The sequence below is a fragment of the Aphis gossypii genome, unplaced genomic scaffold, assembly GCF_020184175.1.
Source record: "Aphis gossypii isolate Hap1 unplaced genomic scaffold, ASM2018417v2 Contig00488, whole genome shotgun sequence".
Lineage (NCBI taxonomy): Eukaryota > Metazoa > Arthropoda > Insecta > Hemiptera > Aphididae > Aphis > Aphis gossypii.
The window spans coordinates 1-20,271 of NW_026083132.1; the positions used below are offsets into that span (position 1 = coordinate 1).

Below are 20,271 nucleotides of genomic sequence, written 5' to 3' on the forward strand. Positions count from 1 at the left end.
GGCAACATCGTCCACGTACATGTCTTGCCGCACCACTTGTCTCACTTCAGGATACTGTTCAGCTTCATCCTCTACTAATTGATGTAGGGTCCTAATTGCGAGAAAGGGAGATGAACGCTGCCCGAAAGCCACTGTTGTCATTTCAAATTCACTTACTGGTTCTTCTAATGAAAACCGGTAGAGCAACCGTTGGTATCGCTGATGTTCTGGTGTCACTTTAATCTGCCGGAACATCTGTTTGACATCCGCAGTAAAGACTATAGGATGCAAACGAAAACGTAAAATTATTCCCGGTAAATCTTGCTGTAATTTTGGTCCCGGGTATAGATTATCATTCAGCGACATTCCAGTGGTCGTTATAGCAGAAGCATCGTACACCACTCGTAATTTTGTGGTGGTACTCTCTAGCTTTATCACTGCTTGATGCGGAGTATAGTAGACTGGTTCTACTATACGCTGTGCTGGTGGTACTTCTGTCATGTGATCGCTGTCTAAGTAATCCTGCATTGCTGCATTATATTGCTTACGAAGCTCATCTGATTTTCCTAATCTGGTTTCAAGCCGATGTAGTCGCTTAAGAGCCGTGGACTTTGACTCTCCTAATTTCGGTGGGTTGGTTATAAATGGCAGATGAACAATGTATCTACCATTTCCTTGTCTTGATGTCGTGCTGGTATATATTTCCTCACATTTCACATCGGCTGGTGTTTTCCGTTCGGCTGTAGGTACGTCTTCCAACTCCCAGAATCTTTGCACAGATTGATCTATGGATTCTAAGGTCGTGTAAAGTGCCGTCGTAATTCTCTCTTCGGTACCCGTGACACGCCCCATCAAGATCCATCCAAATATAGTGGACAACGCAACGGGTTCATTCAAACCACCTTCTCGCTTATCACCACATAGGAGATACGGAAAAACATCAGCTCCGAAAAGTATATCGATTGGACGGGGCTCGTGATACGCAGGATCCGCGAGCGTTATATCTGCTATGTGAGGCCAATTGTCCTTCCATATTCGAGCTGCTGGTGTTAGCCCGGTTATACGTGGTAAAATGAGTACCTCCACGGTAAGTGTTGGTGTTGTTTGCTCGTTTGGTCTGACTAATACTTGTGCATACCCTTTTACTGTTGGTACTGGCGTACCTGCAAGCGCTTGTATAGTCACATTACTTTTGTGTCGCGATAAACCTAGACTCTTGAAGCAATGTTCGGTTATAAAACTGCTCTGACTAGCGCTGTCTAGCAGTGCACGCACCGTCCGGACCTGTCCGTTAGAATCTTGTATTGAGACCAAAGCAGTTGATAGGAGCACACTGGTACGATAAGCTCGACCTTCAGCTGATACGTGGACCCTAACCACTGGTTCTACCATAGGCCCTTCCTCGGTATCTGAGTCATTCTGAGAGCTTAGGTGAAGCCACGTGTGGTGCCGTCCGCCACACTCTACACATACTTTGGTGGTTTTACACTGTGACGCTAATGTTCACTAAAACACGTAAAACACCTCCTAAGATTCTTGATTGTCTGATGTCTTTGTTTTGGTGTCATTTCTTTGAAACGGGCACAGTGTATCAGTAAGTGTCCAGGTTGCGTGTCACATACTGGCACTTAAACGCTTTTCTCTCTGGTTGGTCGGATTGTGAGCTGACTTCCTTCGACGGTGTCCCGCTATAGAAGGCCATAGTTCGATTAGGTTTGGACCACTTTTGTTTGGTTGTCCACCGTCGGTTTTAACTTGACTAACCATAGCTGACTTACTAAATTTGGTAAGAAAAATTGTGAACTCAGCTAATGTGGGCTCGGTGGTTGTGTCAACTGCTAGTTCCCATTGGGCTCGTAATTGATGGTCGAGTTTCTTCTGTAATTGGTGAAGTAAAATCGGACTCCACTGTTCCACTGGGTATTTAAGGTTTTCTAATGCCCCGATGGCACTGGTAATAGTATTCAGCAGTTGGACGATAGAGCTTCCATTTCCGAATGTAGCGTTTGGTGCATCAGACAGCTCGTCCAAATGACTCTCTGTTATATATCGTCGATTTGCATACCTAGCTTCTAACTGCGACAGCGCGAGCTCGTAGTTACCATCGGTGAGCATTAAATTCGCAATTAATTTCAAAGGTTCCCCTTCCAGATATGACTTTAAATACCCAAATTTAACGACAGGACGTATGTTTGTATTTTCGTGTACGATCGTATCAAACAAGTTTCTAAATCCAGTATACGCCTTTGGGTCACCACCAAACTTAGCAATCGTTAACTTCTCAAGTGGAACGACGCTTGCATTACTAACGCGAGAAATAAAACGCGATTCCTCCGAATTTGCCATATTTGATTCTGGTAGAAACTCGTCAGCTAGGATCTTGCAACTGAAGTACTGCTCCTCGAACTCAGCCCTCATCCCATTCAAATTAGGGACAATCTCCTCCGTCCCAGGTTTACCATTGTGTTGATTAAAATTCCAACTGTGCTTCAAAATCTTCGTACAACGTTCCAAGGTGGCATACATTACTTTAAATTTTGATCTAGCAGTTTTATCATTTTTATTATTAGATAATGCCTGACCTGCTTCATTTATTCGTTGGACCCTTTTTGTAAATCCTGCACTCGTATCTTCGCTTCTTCGAACACCCCCATAGTTAAAGGGATAAATACAATAAATAGTTTAAAAATTTTTTTTTTTCTGTATACACTCTGTATACACGATTGGTATAGGTATAATTAAATTTTCTAATTTGGTAATTAATTAGGTCAGATTGCGGCGGTACTAACGTTGTCCGTGATCTCAAGGTCGACCGGTATAGCGTCTTCGTCGATGCCGCGACAAACACACACAGGTTCAAAGTCCAATTATGACAAACTGGACACACTATCTCCTACCCAATATAATCACAAAATAGGCACTATACTATAATATGGATATTGAATATATAATAATATGTGATATAATATTACAAACAACAATTCACTAAACCTTTTATGGTATTCTACAATAGTCGGAGTTCTGACTCTTAGGACACTCAATTATGTAATTAAATATCCTAGGCACAAAGGACCAAATGTTAATTACTGTAGTGTGGACTGTATAATTTTGGTAATAAAATAACGCTAAAGTGTTTACGGATTATGCCGGATAACGGCCTACTATTTTAACCGTGGAAAAACGATAATATATAGTGACACAAATGTGCCGGCGGCGTAGGGCTCTTAATAATCTAAATACAATACTAATAATAATAATAATAATAATTCAAAAAACAATAATCAATAAAAACCGCGATAGCTGAGACGACGTGGCTACGTTGATCAGCAATGACGGTGTCGGTGCTCCTGGGTGACGCTGGAGGTGACGAGTGACGGTATGAAGTGAGGGTGAAGTGGAGTAATGGTGAATGACGGTAACAACAAAAGAAACAAATAGGGTAATATAACTCCCGGTTCGTGTACTAGATACCGAGAAAATACGCACGGGAAACGCACAGCTGTAACGTACGGACACCGGTAGCGGAACGTAAAGACTGACTGTCCAGTTTGTGTGATAGCTTAGATACGGTCGTGTTCGTTGCACTATCACCCGATTACGTAAATGCCTGAACAACCCTATTGAATTAGAGGATGCGAGTACAACAATTACAAAAATTAAAACAAATAACGAAAATGCTATTAACTTACGGAAAAATGCAACAAAAAATTTAGAAAATCAGGCAGATAAAATGAAAAAACTGTCGGACAAAAAATTTCTTCTAGTTGAGATTGGTTCAACAGTTCGAGTTCCAGTACCAGATGTCGATAAAGGCCGTTTAGATGCTCGCAATATACTAGCAGTTGTAACCGAGGTACATATTAAAAATATATTAAACTATTTTTTATTATTATAAATTGTGTGTTTTTTTAAAAAAGATAATGGTTTTTATCGACTGGGTACCAAGAATGGAACATTAAGACAAGTACATGCTAGGTCACAGTTCACTGTATGTCAAAAAAAATTATTGCATCCAGATGAGGTACCAGCTAGGTTAGCAGGCTAACAGGTTAGGCTAACAGCTGACAGCTAACAGGCAGTGGACAAGGGTTTACAAAATGCACATGTAAAACAAGGTGCCAAAGTAAAAAATGTTTGTATGTTAAATATGAAGTATTGTGTAACTCCCGTTATCATTCTAGCCTAACTTGTAACAAATAGTACGTATTATAATCTAAAATGTTTTAATGTTAATATAGTATACTACCATATAATTAATCACAATTATTTTGATACTTTGCCTAAATTTGTTTAAGTACTCTATAAAATGTCTAGGAAATACATAGAATGCCTTGGCATTTCTTGCTTAAATTATTTTTTTAAATAATTTGCCTAAAATCAACCGATATTTTATAAAATACCTAGGAATTATATGCAATGACTGAATTACACATATTATATTGTATATTGTATATTGTAACATATACACACTTCATAATTATATTTTTACTCAAATTTTTTTTTAGTCATGTATTTAAAAAAAATAATACGTTTTGATTCAAAATAAAAGAAATATATTTATATGTACTGTCTCATTATTATAAATTAATTATAAATTGATTATACTAGTTAACAATAATAATTGGAGCATGCGTTAGAAATGTAGATGGGCTAATATCGGGTTCCAAATACTTTTTTCATCAAACGATTCTTGAAACGATGTATACATATCATATAATAAGGTAAAATTATTTTTAGCAAAATCCAAATTTAAATTATCATAAGGATATGCTATTGAGTTTAAAAATACTTTTACATTAGTTATATTACAATGAACGAATACACCACAATCTTTTTCTAACGAATTCTTACGTCCCTTTTGTAATCCGATTATAATGAATCGAGGTTTTTCTAATTTTGAAGCAGTTTTTAGGTTCCATACAACTTATTTTGTGGTTCCAAGTTCAGGATATTCAAAAGTTTCAAAAGATCTGAACAGGATAAACAAACTTTTTTCTTTTTCAATAAGTTTTAATAATTTTAACCTTTCTTCATCATCAACAGTAATATGTGGAACCTTCCAAACTATTTTATTCAAAACAACTTTTCCAGAATTTGTACTTCCACTAGTAATTACCTTTAGAGCGCTTAAATTGCTATGACTTCGTGTAATATTAGTTCTAATCTAGAATTAACTAATATCTTTTTAAAGTATTCAAATAGACCTAACCAATATTTCAACGGAATGCATACACTAAATTCTCCATTACTATTTGCTGGGTTTGAACTATTTTTAAAAATCCAACCAGCATTTTCATAACAATTATAATTATCAGGTGTACCTGATCGATAACATTTTAACGAACTGGTAATACCAAGTACACGTGTACTATCTACTTCTATTCCATTGATTTCAAGTCGTATTTGTTCAAAGAGATAGGAAAAACCGTTATTAGTAAGTTTTAATTTTCCAGCAACTGATACTACTTGACCTTCTAAATATATAAAGCTTTCATTCAGATACGGATAAACATCTGTTTGTTGGATTGATATGCGTATTTCATCATTATTATTAAATGAAGTTGTATACGGTGTATATGAATGATATTCGATTTTCGTAATTTTAGAATCGGTTTCAAACGGTGAACTTATATCTAAAATATCACTTTCTGGCATTCTGCTCTAATTTATAACCTAAAGCCTTTAAAATTGTTTTATTTTTCGTTGTTATTTTTTTTACTTTATTCGATGTTACCGGTAACGCTTTAGTCATATGACTAGCAAGATTTATCTTATGTAATGGGCTTATATTAAATTTTAATCCCATCTTAAGATCCGTAACGTTTAATATGTAGATCGATTACTAATTTTTAACCTAAATTGTTTATCGGATTATGATCTTGATCAACTAATTGTATAGTTATTAAATCGATATTTGTTTTATTTAATTTATAATATATTAGGTTAGTTGGAGATTGAATCAGCTTCGTCCTCATGTTCTCAATAGGAGAAAACTCATAAATTGAATGACTTGGCATATGGTTGTTGAATGAACCTTGAGCTATATTGCACATTACTTTTATTGAATTAACACTGTTTAAATTTACCACTTTTTGTGAACGATGGCCATCAATGTATTGCATGTGTGGTTCATATTTTTTTTTCAAATCCCAATAAAGGTTCTATACTGTTTTCTACGTTAAAACGTATTGTACCATTACTGAATATGGTTGGCCTAAAATCTACTTGATAAATCCCGATATCAAAAGTTATTTTCTCTGTTGGTTTTATTCCAATTTATTCGTTATTATTATAAAAGTCATCTATTTGTGTCAAATCAATTGTTGGAAAATAATGTACAGATAATGTAGTTGTATTACCAGTTAAACTTAATGTAATTGATTCATACATTGTAAAAATTCAAGACATAAATGACCACAATTAAATTAATTAAAATCTTGATAATTTGAATAGTTATATATAATTGTGTTTCCTTTGAAATAGTTTTGTAATTCAATTGGTGGAGGTAAATAACCGAAGCTATCAAAATATACAACCTTATCTTTAATTTTGTAAAACGCTACCCAATGACTTCCATCACCTGAAGATACGTCTAAGTTTAATATACCACATTCAATTGTTCGTGATTTTTAAGTAAGTCATCTCGTGAAAAGACTCCTCGGAAATGATTGATATTAAACTTTACAATGTATTTTATAATGTCTCTAGATGTGAGTGGTCTGTCAGGTAACGTTTTTATCAGTTTTTTTTCCTTGATCCATTATTGATTAAATTCAATCCGCTACCTTTCTTTATTTTCGAATTTTGAATTGCATTATAAACACTAGCACTCCCAGACATTAAACTACCGACAGCTGATAACCCCGCGAAAATAGGAATTAGAGGGATCGCACCTCCTGTATGACCTGGTGTTAAAATCAATCTTTTACCATTAGGATTTATCTTAACCTTTCCTTTTTTTGCAGCTAGTGTTCTTTTTTTAATTTTTTTATCACTTTTATGTTTACCTTTATAACTCATACCTATTTTCTGTTTAACCTTCTACGTGCTATTATAGTCGGCCCTAGTGGTTCAGGTAAAACAAATATAATGTATAATCTAATCACTCATGAAAACGCAATAAGATTTGAAAATATTTATTTATACTCAAAAACTTCTAATCAAGAAAAATATGTTTTATTAAAAAAAACAATAGATGATATAAAAGGTGCTAACATTTTTATATTTTCAGACGCTGATAAAGTTATAAACCGAATTTAACTAAAAAGAATTCTGTAATAATTTTCGATCATGTTTTATGTGGTCCGCAGTCGATAATAAGAGAATATTTCGGAATGTGTAGACATTCAGGTGCTAGCTCTGTATTCTATTTAGCACAAACATATTCTAAAATTTCGAAGCAACTGGTAAGAGATAATTCAAATTTATTAATAATTCTAAAACAGGATGATACAAATTTAAAACATATATTCAATGATCATTCATCAGCGGATATGGATTTCTCAGAATTTCGGAAAATTTCTCATTTCTGCTGGAATCATAGTGATTATGGATTTATGGTTATTGATAAAACACGTGAAATGAATGAAGGTAGATATAAATGTGGTTTTCATACTTTTATTAAAAAAATAAGTATTTAAATATAGTTGTAATATAGACAAAATCTACATAGTATTATCTTTAGTTGAAGAAAACAGATATATTAAGTTCATTATTCTCAATGAATAAAGATAAAGTTTTGTTAAAAAATTTGATATTATCAAAAAAAAATATCAAACGTAAAATAATGAACATGAAGCGTGGTGTTATAGATTCTGATAACTATTTTCGCGAAACATTTATACCTTTACTCAAACCGTTGACTTCAATTCCAGAAAAAAACACTTAATTTATTTCTGACACTACTAAAAAAAAAAATACCTCGATCACTAGTGATGGAGATAGTGAAAACGAATCAAATTCATCGTTCAATAGCTTTTTAATTTCTAATCCTAAATTACAACGGTATGATAAATCGTATGGCATGCATTATGATTCGGTTAATGATCAACTTAAAATATCAGATATTCCTGTCACTTTTGATCATGGTAACTTACGCTTGTTTGATTATTACTACCCTTGAACTAAAGGACTTTGGTCTTTATTATGTGAGAAAGTACCAAAAAATATGACGATAGAAGATATGGAATCATATTATAATATTCTAAAAACAAGTAAAGTTTATTTAAAGGTAGACGGGAAACCTAAAATCTCAAGATATTTCAAATGGATGAACGTTGTAAAACCTCTATATGATCGAATGAAAATTGATGAAAAACAATTAAATAAGGAAGTATTGAAAATAAATAACACAAAAGTTAAAAATCCTTCTCAATTAAAATTAAAAGAATTTGATAACTTTTTATTTAGCTCAGGCGCAAAACGAAGAAACATTATTAATGATACAACCATATCAAATGAACCATTTGATTTTTCTTCTTCAGTGATGAGTTCTAAATTTGAAGAACCCCCAACTGATCAGCTATTTAAATTTAGTTTATTACCGTCAGTTATGAAGGGATCTGGTTTATATAAAGATGTAATACCTCATACACAATTAGAGTATTATGATGATCCAAATGAATTAGTTGTTAGATTAAATCTTTTAACTTCGTCCCAAAATGCTGGTAATACTGGTGTAAATAATGAAATCATATCTATTATAGAAGAATTACGTGAGAGGAATATTATAGTTTAATGTCTACATTATAGGGTTTAGCTAATGAGCTACATCGACCTGCAAGAAAAGTATTTCCAAGACGTAGTATAATAACGCGATTTAAAGATGACCTTTGGCAAGCTGATTTAATGGATATGCAATCTCACTCTAAACAAAATTTTGGTTTTAAGTATATTTTAGTTGTTTTTGATACATACACGAAATATGTATGGGTAGAATCATTGAATAATAAAACAGGAAAAGAATGTACAAAATGTATGTTTAATATATTAAAACAAGCTAATCCAAAATTATTACAAACAGATAATGGTACAGAATTTTATAATAATCAATTTTAACAGTTAATGAAAAAAAATAAAATTAGACTTTATATAGTCTATACCAAATAAGAGCGCACCGCTTGGCGCATACAAATGAATCGCGGAGCGACGTCCGGACCCCTGGACGGGTCTATTAGCTCTGTGATTGGTTGCCGTATTCGGCTATGATCGGCGTCGTCGATGATGTTACCGCCGTCGGCGATGCCGCCGTACATACAGGGAATTGTAGTAACAATGCGCTACAGCGTATTACATAGTAAAATAATAGACCTTTTTTTGTTTTTTTTTTAATTCATTTTTTTTTTTAAAAATATTGAACACACAAACGTTTTTACTACCGATACTACTGCAATTTTTTTTTTATTTGTGTACGTTTTATTATTTGTTTTTCATATGCACCTTGATAATATATAATATTTTAATTTTTCATATCAATAGGATAGGGTAGATTATAAAGAATAACATTTAATAGGACACATTTTGTTTTGTATTCTTACACTTTATCAAAATATTACACAGTCAGTTTTTACACATTGTCAAAGTTATTTACAAAAAATAAAAATAAATTTAAAAATAAAAAAAAAATAAAAAACAAAATATATTTAATATTACTCATCATCGCTATAGAATTCAGACTCCGAAGACGTATCGCCAACCGTCATTGTCAGACTTTCTGTTTCTGCAGACAACAAATCGTCTACTATAAAATCGATTTTGTAGAATTTTTCTTCCTCCGTTATAGTGTGTCTTATAAAATTTTTCCACATGTTCTCATCCACTCTTTCTATGCCTTCCAATAAAAGTGTTTTGACGTCACTCAACTTGTAGCTGGTGTTGTTTTTTTTAACGTGATCTTTCACGTTAGCCCACGCCAATTGTATTGGATTTAACTCGCAATGATATGGAGGGAGTCTTAAAATTTTCCTGTTGTGTGTTTCAGCCAGATCGTCAATTAAATACTTGTCGTATTGTGATCATAGTGTTTTTACTATATCGAGTAATTCAGGGATCACCATAGGTCGATCAATTACTTCACCTTTTTCCTGTAGCCATTTTATGATGTCTGCTTTTGTTGTTGTCGTGTTTGGAATTTTTTCTTTTTTTACAGTGATACGGGGTGTTGTCCATTATAATGACACAATTTTCTTTGAGCCGTGGTATTATGTTTTTCATCCAGTCTTAAAATGTATCACCATTCATTTCTTCGTGGTAGTCGGTCGTTTTTTTTGACTCAAAACATAATAGGCCACCTGGCACAAACCCATCTTCAGACCCAATGTGGAGAACAATTAACCTCTTACTTCTGCCAAATGGGTTCTGAGACCCCGTTGTGAGACCTTGAAGAAATGCATCACGAGACGATTTAATTGTTTTGTCTACTCACGTTTTGCTGGTACAGTCGCCTGCGTTGACCCAAGTTTCGTCAAGATAGTATAAATGCCGCCCTTCTTCACGATATTTACGAATATTTTGTAAATACTGTCTACGCCACAAAACAATTTCATCTTTTTCTATTAGGGCACTATTGCGATTGCGTTTTGTGTAAACGAAGTCCATGGATTTCAACAGACGATGTAAATTTATTCTGAAAATATCTGGAAAAGTTTCGTCGTCTTTAATAACTTGCGGTATTTTGTCCAATGTGGGTATAGTTTTATTAAACCAGAATGAATGAACATGAAAACGTACTGTGTTCATCTGTAAATCGTCAAACTTATTTTTGAATGATGTTCTTATGTGAGTTTTGCACGGAGAGATGACAGTTTTGTTAGTATAATATTCGCTGATGACATTTGAAACTGTTCGTTGTCCGATGCCAAGTTATTTCGATATATAAATCCGAGCTTCTCGAACAGTTAGGTTAGTATTTTTTCTTAATTCCATTTTATATAAATTTACAATCATGATGCGTTGACCTGATGAAATTGGCTGGAATAAAAAACAAAAAAAACTATGTTAAGTAATGTATAATATACAGACAAAACTATAATACGTATATAATAATGCATAATACATTATGTGTATATATTTTTTTACTAACCTTTCCCATAGGATTTTTTCTTGAAGGTGAAACATTTGCCATAGTGTCACGTGAAAATTAAACAACAAAATAAATTCAATAAACAGCGAATGCGCACAAAAAACAAAAATACGTGTTACCGCTAAAGACCGTTAAAATGGTGTGACAATATAACACACTCTGTATCAGTGTTGCCAGACTCTCTATCTATGATTATGGGATAGGTCTTCAAAAACTATCGCATTTCCCATGAAATTATCGTATCATCAAAAATATCATACATGACTGCCCTGAGCTCGCTGCCGCCCAAGATTTAGTTAATATATAATTTATTAATCCGTGGCTGCAGCTGCTGACTGCGATCCATGATTAAATATATACCTATATCATAGAGTAATAGAGAGAGGCTATTGGGTAATGGGTATATCTATACTCTATGAACTATATAGCTGATATTATTATTCTATTCTGTGGCTATATCTTTAATCGTGCTGCGATCAGTTGATTAGCCTATCGTTGTTATCGTTTAATTTTATAAACAAAAACAACATTTGATTTTTTTTTTTAAATGTATTCAATTTATTTATTTAAATTTATTATTTTTATAATTATAACATACTATTATGTATGGATTCATTTTAACATTGATTAACATGGTTTTAATTAAATTGGTTAGAAAACATATTATCATTTAAAATTTAAAATAAATAAAAACATTCAAGCAAAATATTATATACCTATTATAACAATTTTTAAGAAAACAATACTTCGACATCATTATCTGAACACTTTTTGTATAAATTATCAGCTGTCATGGAACTCAACATTTTTTTATGAGGAACAAAATTAATGCAACAACTACTTTTATTGTGAGTAATACGAGTACATTCTGAGGCCCTAATTATACCATTTAAACTATCAACTAATAATTTATTTCTCGACTTTGTTTTAATTAAGTTTACTTTGGAAAAAATCCTTTCACAACTAGCATTGGAATGTGGTATAACTAATGTATTTAAGCAAAGTTTCAATTGTTCATATTCAAGGACCCCATCTCCTATATCAAATTTTGTTTTAATTTTATACAAAATGTGTCTACTGATGTCTCAGTTTTAATTTGATCAGGTAAATTAATTAAAGGAAGGCTTCTCCATTGGTCATCAATGATTTGTTGTGTTTTAGTGTCTTTTGGAGTCATTCTTTGAAAATAATTCATAAGAGCCAACAAAGATTGTAGACGATCATTTACATTTCCTAATGCAACATTAATTGACAAGCATGAAATATGAATCATAGTTTGGTCTTTAAAATCATACCTCATTTTAATTTGTTTACATGCAGTTATTACAAATTCCTGACATTTTTTACCAAACTCTAATACATGTTTTTTATCTTTAATTTTGTCATTTTGAATAGCATTGTTAACCCTTTCCCGCCCATTTTTTTTTTTTTTTTATACTATTAAAATATATTGTTTCTTAGCTATCAAATAATCAATAAAAAATAGAAAAAAAATAATTTCATGAAAATTCGACATTTTCCGGGATGTTTTTCATAACGGGTCCAATTGGACCAATTAGACATCGCGAATGTAAATTGAATTAAAGTATAACATCACTCAATAGGTATAATCATGAATCTCTTTATTTCACTGTTGTAACTTTTAATACTACTTTCAAACATAAAATAAAATAAAACATAATGAAAAACACTTTTCTTGTTACATAATATAAAATAAATTTAACCTCAAAAAAATTTAACAAATTCTTTTTGTTAACAGGAAATAAAACAAAACAAATAAAAAATAAATAATTAAACTTTAAAACAAATAACAACTGTAATACATTATTTAGTATGGAAATCTATAAAACAATTTTTATTTTTATTTATGCATAGTGGTAAATTACATTTATTACATTTAAATCTAATTTTAGATGTGATGCAATGTTTGCATCTTTGCTTTTCATCAATAGGGATAGGCATATGACCTATTTGATCATAACGTACATCATCTACAGGCCTTTGAATTCAAGGTGTCTTGGTGATGGGCAATTTATTTCCTTCGCTGGGTCTTCCTCGTTTCCTAGTAGGTGTTTTACCTGACTGAATAAGTGCTAGTGCGATTTGCGACCGAAAGTCTAAAAGCGGAATGTATTTCGTTTTTTTTAAAGAGCAGTGTCTCCTATATAATGACCAACTATTTACAACAGCTGTATCTATTAAATGAAATATTATTCTTAAATAATATCGTTTAGCTTTTATATAAATTCTATATAACTCAACTAACATATCCATTAAATCTACGCCTCCCATGTGCTCGTTATATTCTTTCACAATGGCTGGGCGGTCGACTTGAATATGTTTCTTGTCCTTTACTGACCATCTTTTTACCATATCCATTGGTTCAACGCCCACGTACGACGAAATTAAATGTACAGGTTTGTTATCAAACCATTTTAGAAATATAATATTTGAATTCACGTCGGTAAGGTAGTCATGGGAGCCTCTACCATTATTTTTCATTATTTTATCATTTTGTAAATTACAACCAGATACACGATTCGATCTAATGGTACCTAACGTGTGTATACCACTGTCTTTTAGTTCACGAACTAATTTATAGGAACTAAACCAATTATCAAATATAACTTTATAATTGTTGTGTCTTGGTACATTTTCAACAAGAGTTTTTACGATGTCACCACTTATACCGAGTTCTAACTTAGTTGTTGTATTTTTTCCAGTATAAATTTGAAAATCATACATAATACCACTACCACCTTTAACATTACCACCTTTAAAACCTTTAAACCCCCATTTGTGAGGCTTATTTTTATTATACTGTTTTAAATTACTACGATCTTTGAATGGAATAATAAATTTATCAATTGAATTAAATTCTTCAGGTTCTGTCAATAAACAATTTTTACGAAATGCGTCGATAAAAGGTCTTATTTTGAACAACTTATCATAATTTATATGGTTCCGTGGACATAAATTTTGATTATCGTTTGGGTGAAAATTATTTCGTAATTTTTCAAAACGATTACGCGACATAGCATTAGCAATTATATCAAACCTTGTGCAATCTGACCAATACATGCGATAGCTGGGCATTTTTACTATACCAGAATATATATGAATACCAATAAAAGTTTCATTTCTAATACTGTTGTATTAATTGAAGAACTTGTATTTTGGGTAGAATATAAATTAGTATGATACACCATTTCCTCAAGTATTTGTGAATCAATAAATTTTTTAAAATAATATAAGGAGTTAAATCGTCCTCGTTATGCGTAAAACAATTGTCAAAATCAGTGTTAACAAAGTCAATGTCTTTTTTAATCCATTTAGGTAATGATTTTCGATATTTATTATAACGAACAGATAAAGGAACTTCAGAATCATCATCACTAGAAAAATATGAGTGTTCTTGTGGTAAAATTTGTTCAAAATATAATTGATTATCATTACGTTCTAACTGTTCTAAGTCATTATTATTTTCAAAATTGTCACGTAAACTAGCATTAAAATCAACGTTCCAATCAACTGAGGGATAATCTAAATTATTTACTTGAACTTCATTTTCCTCGTCTGAGAATTCAATATCAAGATCAGAAATATCTCCTTCCAACAAAACAATAATTTGGTCATCGCCTAAATTATCCATTTTTTTTTCAACGAAGGGTCCAAATGGATACACTCAAATTTACTAAAAATTTAAGGTCAATACGTAAAATAAAAATAAAATGAAGTATTCGTAGTGAATCTTTACTTATTTAGCAATCAAATAAAATTTACAAATCTAAAAATAATAAAAACTTAATTTAATATGATTTTCGGAAGTTATCAAATCTTTCGAAAAAAGTAATTTAATTGTTATCATAATAAATACGATAAAAACACGAGTAATATTAATCATATGTTAGAAACAGTGGTACCATTTGATAAAACATAAAATTGTTTATATTTAATGGGTCCATTTGGAGTCTTTGAACTATTTGTATTGGAATAACATTTAAGAATACAATACGTATCCAAATGGACCCAATGGGCTGGAAAAGGTTAACACTTATACCCAAATACATCTGATCAATAGGAATAAAATTAGCTGAATTATCTAAATCAATTTCATATAATTTAGATGAGTTTAAAGATATAACTCTCAGATTAATGACAATTGATAAAAAATCCTTAAATGTATTACTCATTTTCTCATGAAGAGTTATTATTAAGACCTTTTCTCCTTGGAACAGCTGATTTAAACACACAAATTTGGGTAAAATAAACTGCAAAAAATAGAAATAGAATTTGGTAACCTTGTCGTTGAGAAGTTGATGGATTTTTTCAACAGATGTTAGTCTTAGTTCATAAACACGAGATGTGAAAAAGAGTCGTAATGGTTCCCATTGTTCGACTAACCTGTCAACAGCACTCAAAAGTGACAGCCATCTATAAGAAAATTTACTGTTATAAAAAGTATAAAACATAAATAAATATTGTTTTATATAAACCTTGTTTGGGACGGTCTTAACATTTTATGAGGTTGTAAATCACAAAATTCTTGAAATTCACTTAATTCAACTCTTCTCTTACAGCTGCCTTTAAAATAACTGTAAATGTCACGGATGAGGTCTTCCAAAATCCGAGGTAACACTTTGCATGCTTCCCTAGCACAAAGATGCAAAGAGTGACATATACATTTTTGCAAAATAATTCCAGGTAAATTTTCTCTTAGGCGACTAGTCACAGAATTATTTTGACCAAACATAGTGTTACATCCTTCTGACGCAAATCCTACAATATTTTCCATACGTACACCATTTTGAACAAATGACTCTATGGTTTTTTCATACAACCTGAAAATAAAAATAGCATTTAAACTTAGTGAAACTTAGGTAGTAATAATTTTTGGTAATATACCTTTCTCCTGTAGCACCAGAAACTGCCTCATCTGCATTAGTAAATACTTGCACTATACTCCAAAAATTTGTTTGAATTTGATTTAATTCTGTATACAAATACCTTACACAAATACACATGGATTTCATAGCACCAATGTCAGTAGATTCATCGATGAGTATGCTGAAATATTGTGTTTTCATTTTAAGTATAAGATTTTCAAAATGACAAGAACCAATAACGTTTTTTGTAATCGATGTAGCTTTAGTTCTTCCCATTTGTATACCGTTCACAATTTTTGAGTCAGGAATAGCAGATTAAAGTACGCCTACAAGATGATCAACAAAGTTAAACGATATATTGTGTTTTGCAATCATTCCACATAATTTAATTTCAGCTGATTTGACTAATTGGTCAATTGTATCATTTTTCTTTTTAGCAAAAATTTGATCGATGCAAACCTTTGTTGAAGATTTTAAATTTTGCAAATGCTTAATTCCTTTTCCGTGATTTTTAATGACAGTTAACTAAGAGAGAAATTCTGTATTGCAAACTTTACATTCTGCTTTCAGTGGCTTATCTTTAACTAAAGTTAACCAATTTTTATACTCAGATTTCTCACACCACTCGTTGCGAAAATGTTGTTTTGCGTGATGTGAACGCTTTTCTTTTGGTAGTTCATGTCTGATGGGTAGTTTTTTTACTGGTGTACTTTCTTTTTTTAATCTTTTAATCATTTGTGGGTCATCAGAGTCTGAATAACTATCGCGTAACATATTACTGTCGAACAATAAAAAAAAAACTGAATATAGCTATTAGCTATATAAATCACTTATATTATATAATGCAACTTTTCATGCCGGCGACTTATAACAGAAAATCATCAATCAATAGACAACATGATTAACTATTTTACGATTGACGTTGAATTTCAAGAAAACAATATTTATTTCATTATTTTGGTTGGTTAGGTTCAACATTAATCAGTTACTATTTTTAGATTATATTGGAACGTTATTATGAAATATGGGTGATTTACCTAAACAACAAATCTTTTACTAATTATTCTGTACAGTGTAAAACCAAGTACACCATATTTTAAATTATTTTTAATACTTAAATTATAGTCAAGGTTACATCATTATATAAGGTTTTGTAAATGATTAGTAAACAATTGATATTATCGTAAAATTTAATGATATGTTATAGAGGTAATGGGCTATGTGCTAGTGGATAATTTATCGTAAGCCCCCATCAGTTATCGTATACCTGGTAACACTGCTCTGTATAAGCGGTTGACCCTGATGGCGCTGGAACGCACGACGGTAGCGCTCTCTGACATGCGCGTGATATGACCGGTTTTTGTGCGCCGCCCGGTGCGCTCTTATTTGGTACAGACTATAGTACGTATAGCGTTATCAAGTGTTCAATTGGAGAACGTGTTATACAAACTCTAAAAAATAATATATACAAACATTTTACTGCAACAGGTACATGGAATTGGTATAACAGAACATCAAAAATTATTTATAATTATAAACATACAAATCATAGATCAATTAAATGTACACCTTATGAAGCTAGAATAAATACAAGTAAAATAAAATATAATATACAAGCAAATAAAACATAATATAAACCAAAATTTAAAATTAATGATAAAGTAAGAATAGCAAAATATAAGCATATATTTAGTAAAGGATACACACCGAATTGAACAACAGAAATTTTCACAGTTTTATAAGTTTTACATACAGAACCAATAACTTATCAGTAGAGTTAGGATGTTAATGACTTTTGCATTTTTTTTCTTTAATTCTATACAATGCTATCTTAGCTAAAAATTTGTTTCATGTTCCCCTGATGCAGAATATTCTAATTTTATTTTGCATTATTTTGCATATTTGGGCATTTTTAGCCATAAATGCATGTATGGTGTTTTTTAACGTCATTTTTCAACATTTTTAAGTGATTTTTTCATAATTTTGGTCTTTTTTGTAGTTTTTGTACAATGTGGAGTCATTTTTCTCAAATTTTAAATTTTAAAGAAAATATGTATAACATCAATAAAAATAATTTTAATTTTATTATTGTGGGGTTTTTGGTGTTATACATTGATAAAATAAAATATGACACACGCCAATTAAAGATGCTTATCGAACGATACGCTTATCGAATATTGAGAATATTTTTAATACAATTTTTTTTATTTATTTTATTATATTACATTATTTTACTTTTTAATTTATTTTTAATAGTTTTATGCTTAAAATCTAAATGTACATACTATTGTCTATTGTTTATTTATATTATTTTATTAATATTATAATTCATATTATTTTAAATTACTATAATTACACCTATATCAATAATAAAAAATTATTATTTATAAATACATTTTTTTTACTTATTTTATTAGACTTATTAGATCATTTTTAAGTATACATTTTTTGAAGTTTTTAGGGCATTTTTGTGTGTTTTTTTAAGTTATCAACATTCTAACTCTATTTATCAGCTAAAGGATGGATCAAACAATATAATTCTAGGTGGTTTTTATGAGCCAGAAATTAAATTGACCCGAACACATTTCTAATTGAACGTATTATAAAAAAAGTTAAAGATAAAATGCATGATAAATGGATGGGTTTTGATTCCAGTCATAGTTCATGGATATCATAGAGAGATATTATTAAATACAATTTTTTTATATATTTTACCTTTTTTATAAAAAAAATAAAAAATAACAGTATTAAATTAAATTATATTAGTTATTTATATAATGTTTTTTTTCACTTTGAACGGCATCTACTGATGATAATAATTATTATCACTAGATAGTGTGGAAAAAATATTTAATATCGATTCTCTCAAACTTAGTGAATATTAGAATAATTATTTTTTAATTTATAATGTTCGTATGCTACTGAATTAATCCCATTATTTGTTATAAAACGTTTATCATCGTTACCACTTAGTACAAGCTTATTCATTGTTTTAAAATGAACAACATGTTTATTCGATTGAATAAAATTCATGTCTCTACAAGTTTTGTTTAATATCAAGAGAGATATGGTTTATGCACGCATTTAATACTTCTATATAATTTTTAAAATACATATGTTGATTAATTACATATTTTTTCACACCTTTAGCTTTTTTAACCTCATCGTTGTTTTCAGTCTTGTAAGAGTATAATTTCGGTCTTAATGAAACAAATTCTTTTAACATTTTTCCTCCCATTTCATCTTTAAAATAACCAGGTTGATTTTTATGATTTTAGCTAAAACAATAATGATCTTTTGGATAGTTTGATGTATCAAAATACGGAAATAAATCATATCTAATATCATTAAAAAAATTAAATGTTCGAATATTATATATCAGAGAATCTGTATCCGAGTACAATAATCGTATTTTATTATTATACTTATTTTTCATTACATTATAATGAAAATCATACATACATTTTTTCGAGACATCTAAAATTGCAGATCCTACATAAATTGCTTTATCGAATTTGATAGTTTCCTTATGTTGGTGAATAGCCATAAGATTTTCAGAGTATATAGTTCTATCTTTAAAAGTATTTTTCATCATCAATTTATTTGCTTGTTTATCTGATGCAACCAGTTTTAAAGAAACTCTAGTTTGAACATTCTCCATACATTTACCAAAAACGCTATTAATTAATAACTTCCAAAAATCTTTTTCAAATCTGTTTTTAGCTTCTCTCCTCATTCTCGTACATAGTTCGATATATGAGGCCATCCATTTACTCTGTGAAAATTTGATTGCTCGATGAATTTTTACTAATTTAAGACCTATAACGTGGTCGGAGATGACCCGTTAAATATATGATATTCAGGGAAGAAGTTGGTTTCTTATGAATATAAGTTAACCGTAGCTCGGTAGCAAATGGTACTCAGGATACAAATAATTGTGGATTGATCCAAATACTTATAAATATATCAAGTTTATTCTTACCTAACTAAAACGTTTACAAGCTGTTGGGCTGGCGTGGAGTTCGTGGGCGCTAGTGTTAACGCGGGGAACTGGCTGTCTCTTACATATATTCTTATTTAGCCGTAGCTTAATAATAATTAAATATGAGACAGCACAGGAGGGGCATAATGTACATTCATCATAATATATTTTACATGTTTTGGTCTACGATACACATGCATATATTATACACCTATATACATATATGCACATTGCACGTATACCATATAATATATAATATGTGTAAGTAAATAATATGTACCTACGTTTGTATAATATTATTATGTTTATAAATAAATATGTAACAATCGTTACATTACCCCCCT

The 20,271-nt window shown here is 30.9% G+C and overlaps 2 protein-coding genes across 2 annotated transcripts; both read right to left on the reverse strand.

The window, feature by feature from the left end:
* Nucleotides 1–19: 19 nt before the first annotated feature.
* On the reverse strand, nucleotides 20–1,371 carry LOC114123628 (uncharacterized; the record flags this gene model as incomplete). The annotated part of the gene is made up of 1 exon (XM_027986677.2): nucleotides 20–1,371. A coding segment is annotated over exon 1 (1,352 nt), but the record flags the coding sequence as incomplete, so codon positions are not given.
* An 8,255-nt stretch (nucleotides 1,372–9,626) lies between these two features.
* Nucleotides 9,627–11,101, reverse strand: LOC126554421 (uncharacterized). Its single transcript, XM_050209493.1, has 3 exons — nucleotides 11,060–11,101; nucleotides 10,403–10,716; nucleotides 9,627–9,942 (listed from the first exon to the last, which is right to left on the reverse strand). The coding sequence occupies exons 1-3, from the start codon at nucleotides 11,099–11,101 to the stop codon at nucleotides 9,627–9,629; spliced, it is 672 nt and encodes a 223-aa protein (XP_050065450.1).
* Nucleotides 11,102–20,271: the final 9,170 nt, after the last annotated feature.

Excerpts from the sequence above, each read along its gene's own strand:
- LOC126554421 (XM_050209493.1), bottom strand. The coding sequence starts at position 11,101 with ATGGCAAATGTTTCACCTTCAAGAAAAAATCCTATGGGAAAG. Across the intron at positions 10,717-11,059 it reads GAAAAAATCCTATGGGAAAG|ATGAACACAGTACGTTTTCA; the intron begins GTTAGTAAAAAA and ends GACGATTTACAG. Across the intron at positions 9,943-10,402 it reads GGCGACTGTACCAGCAAAAC|GAAAATTTTAAGACTCCCTC; the intron begins GTGAGTAGACAA and ends AACACACAACAG.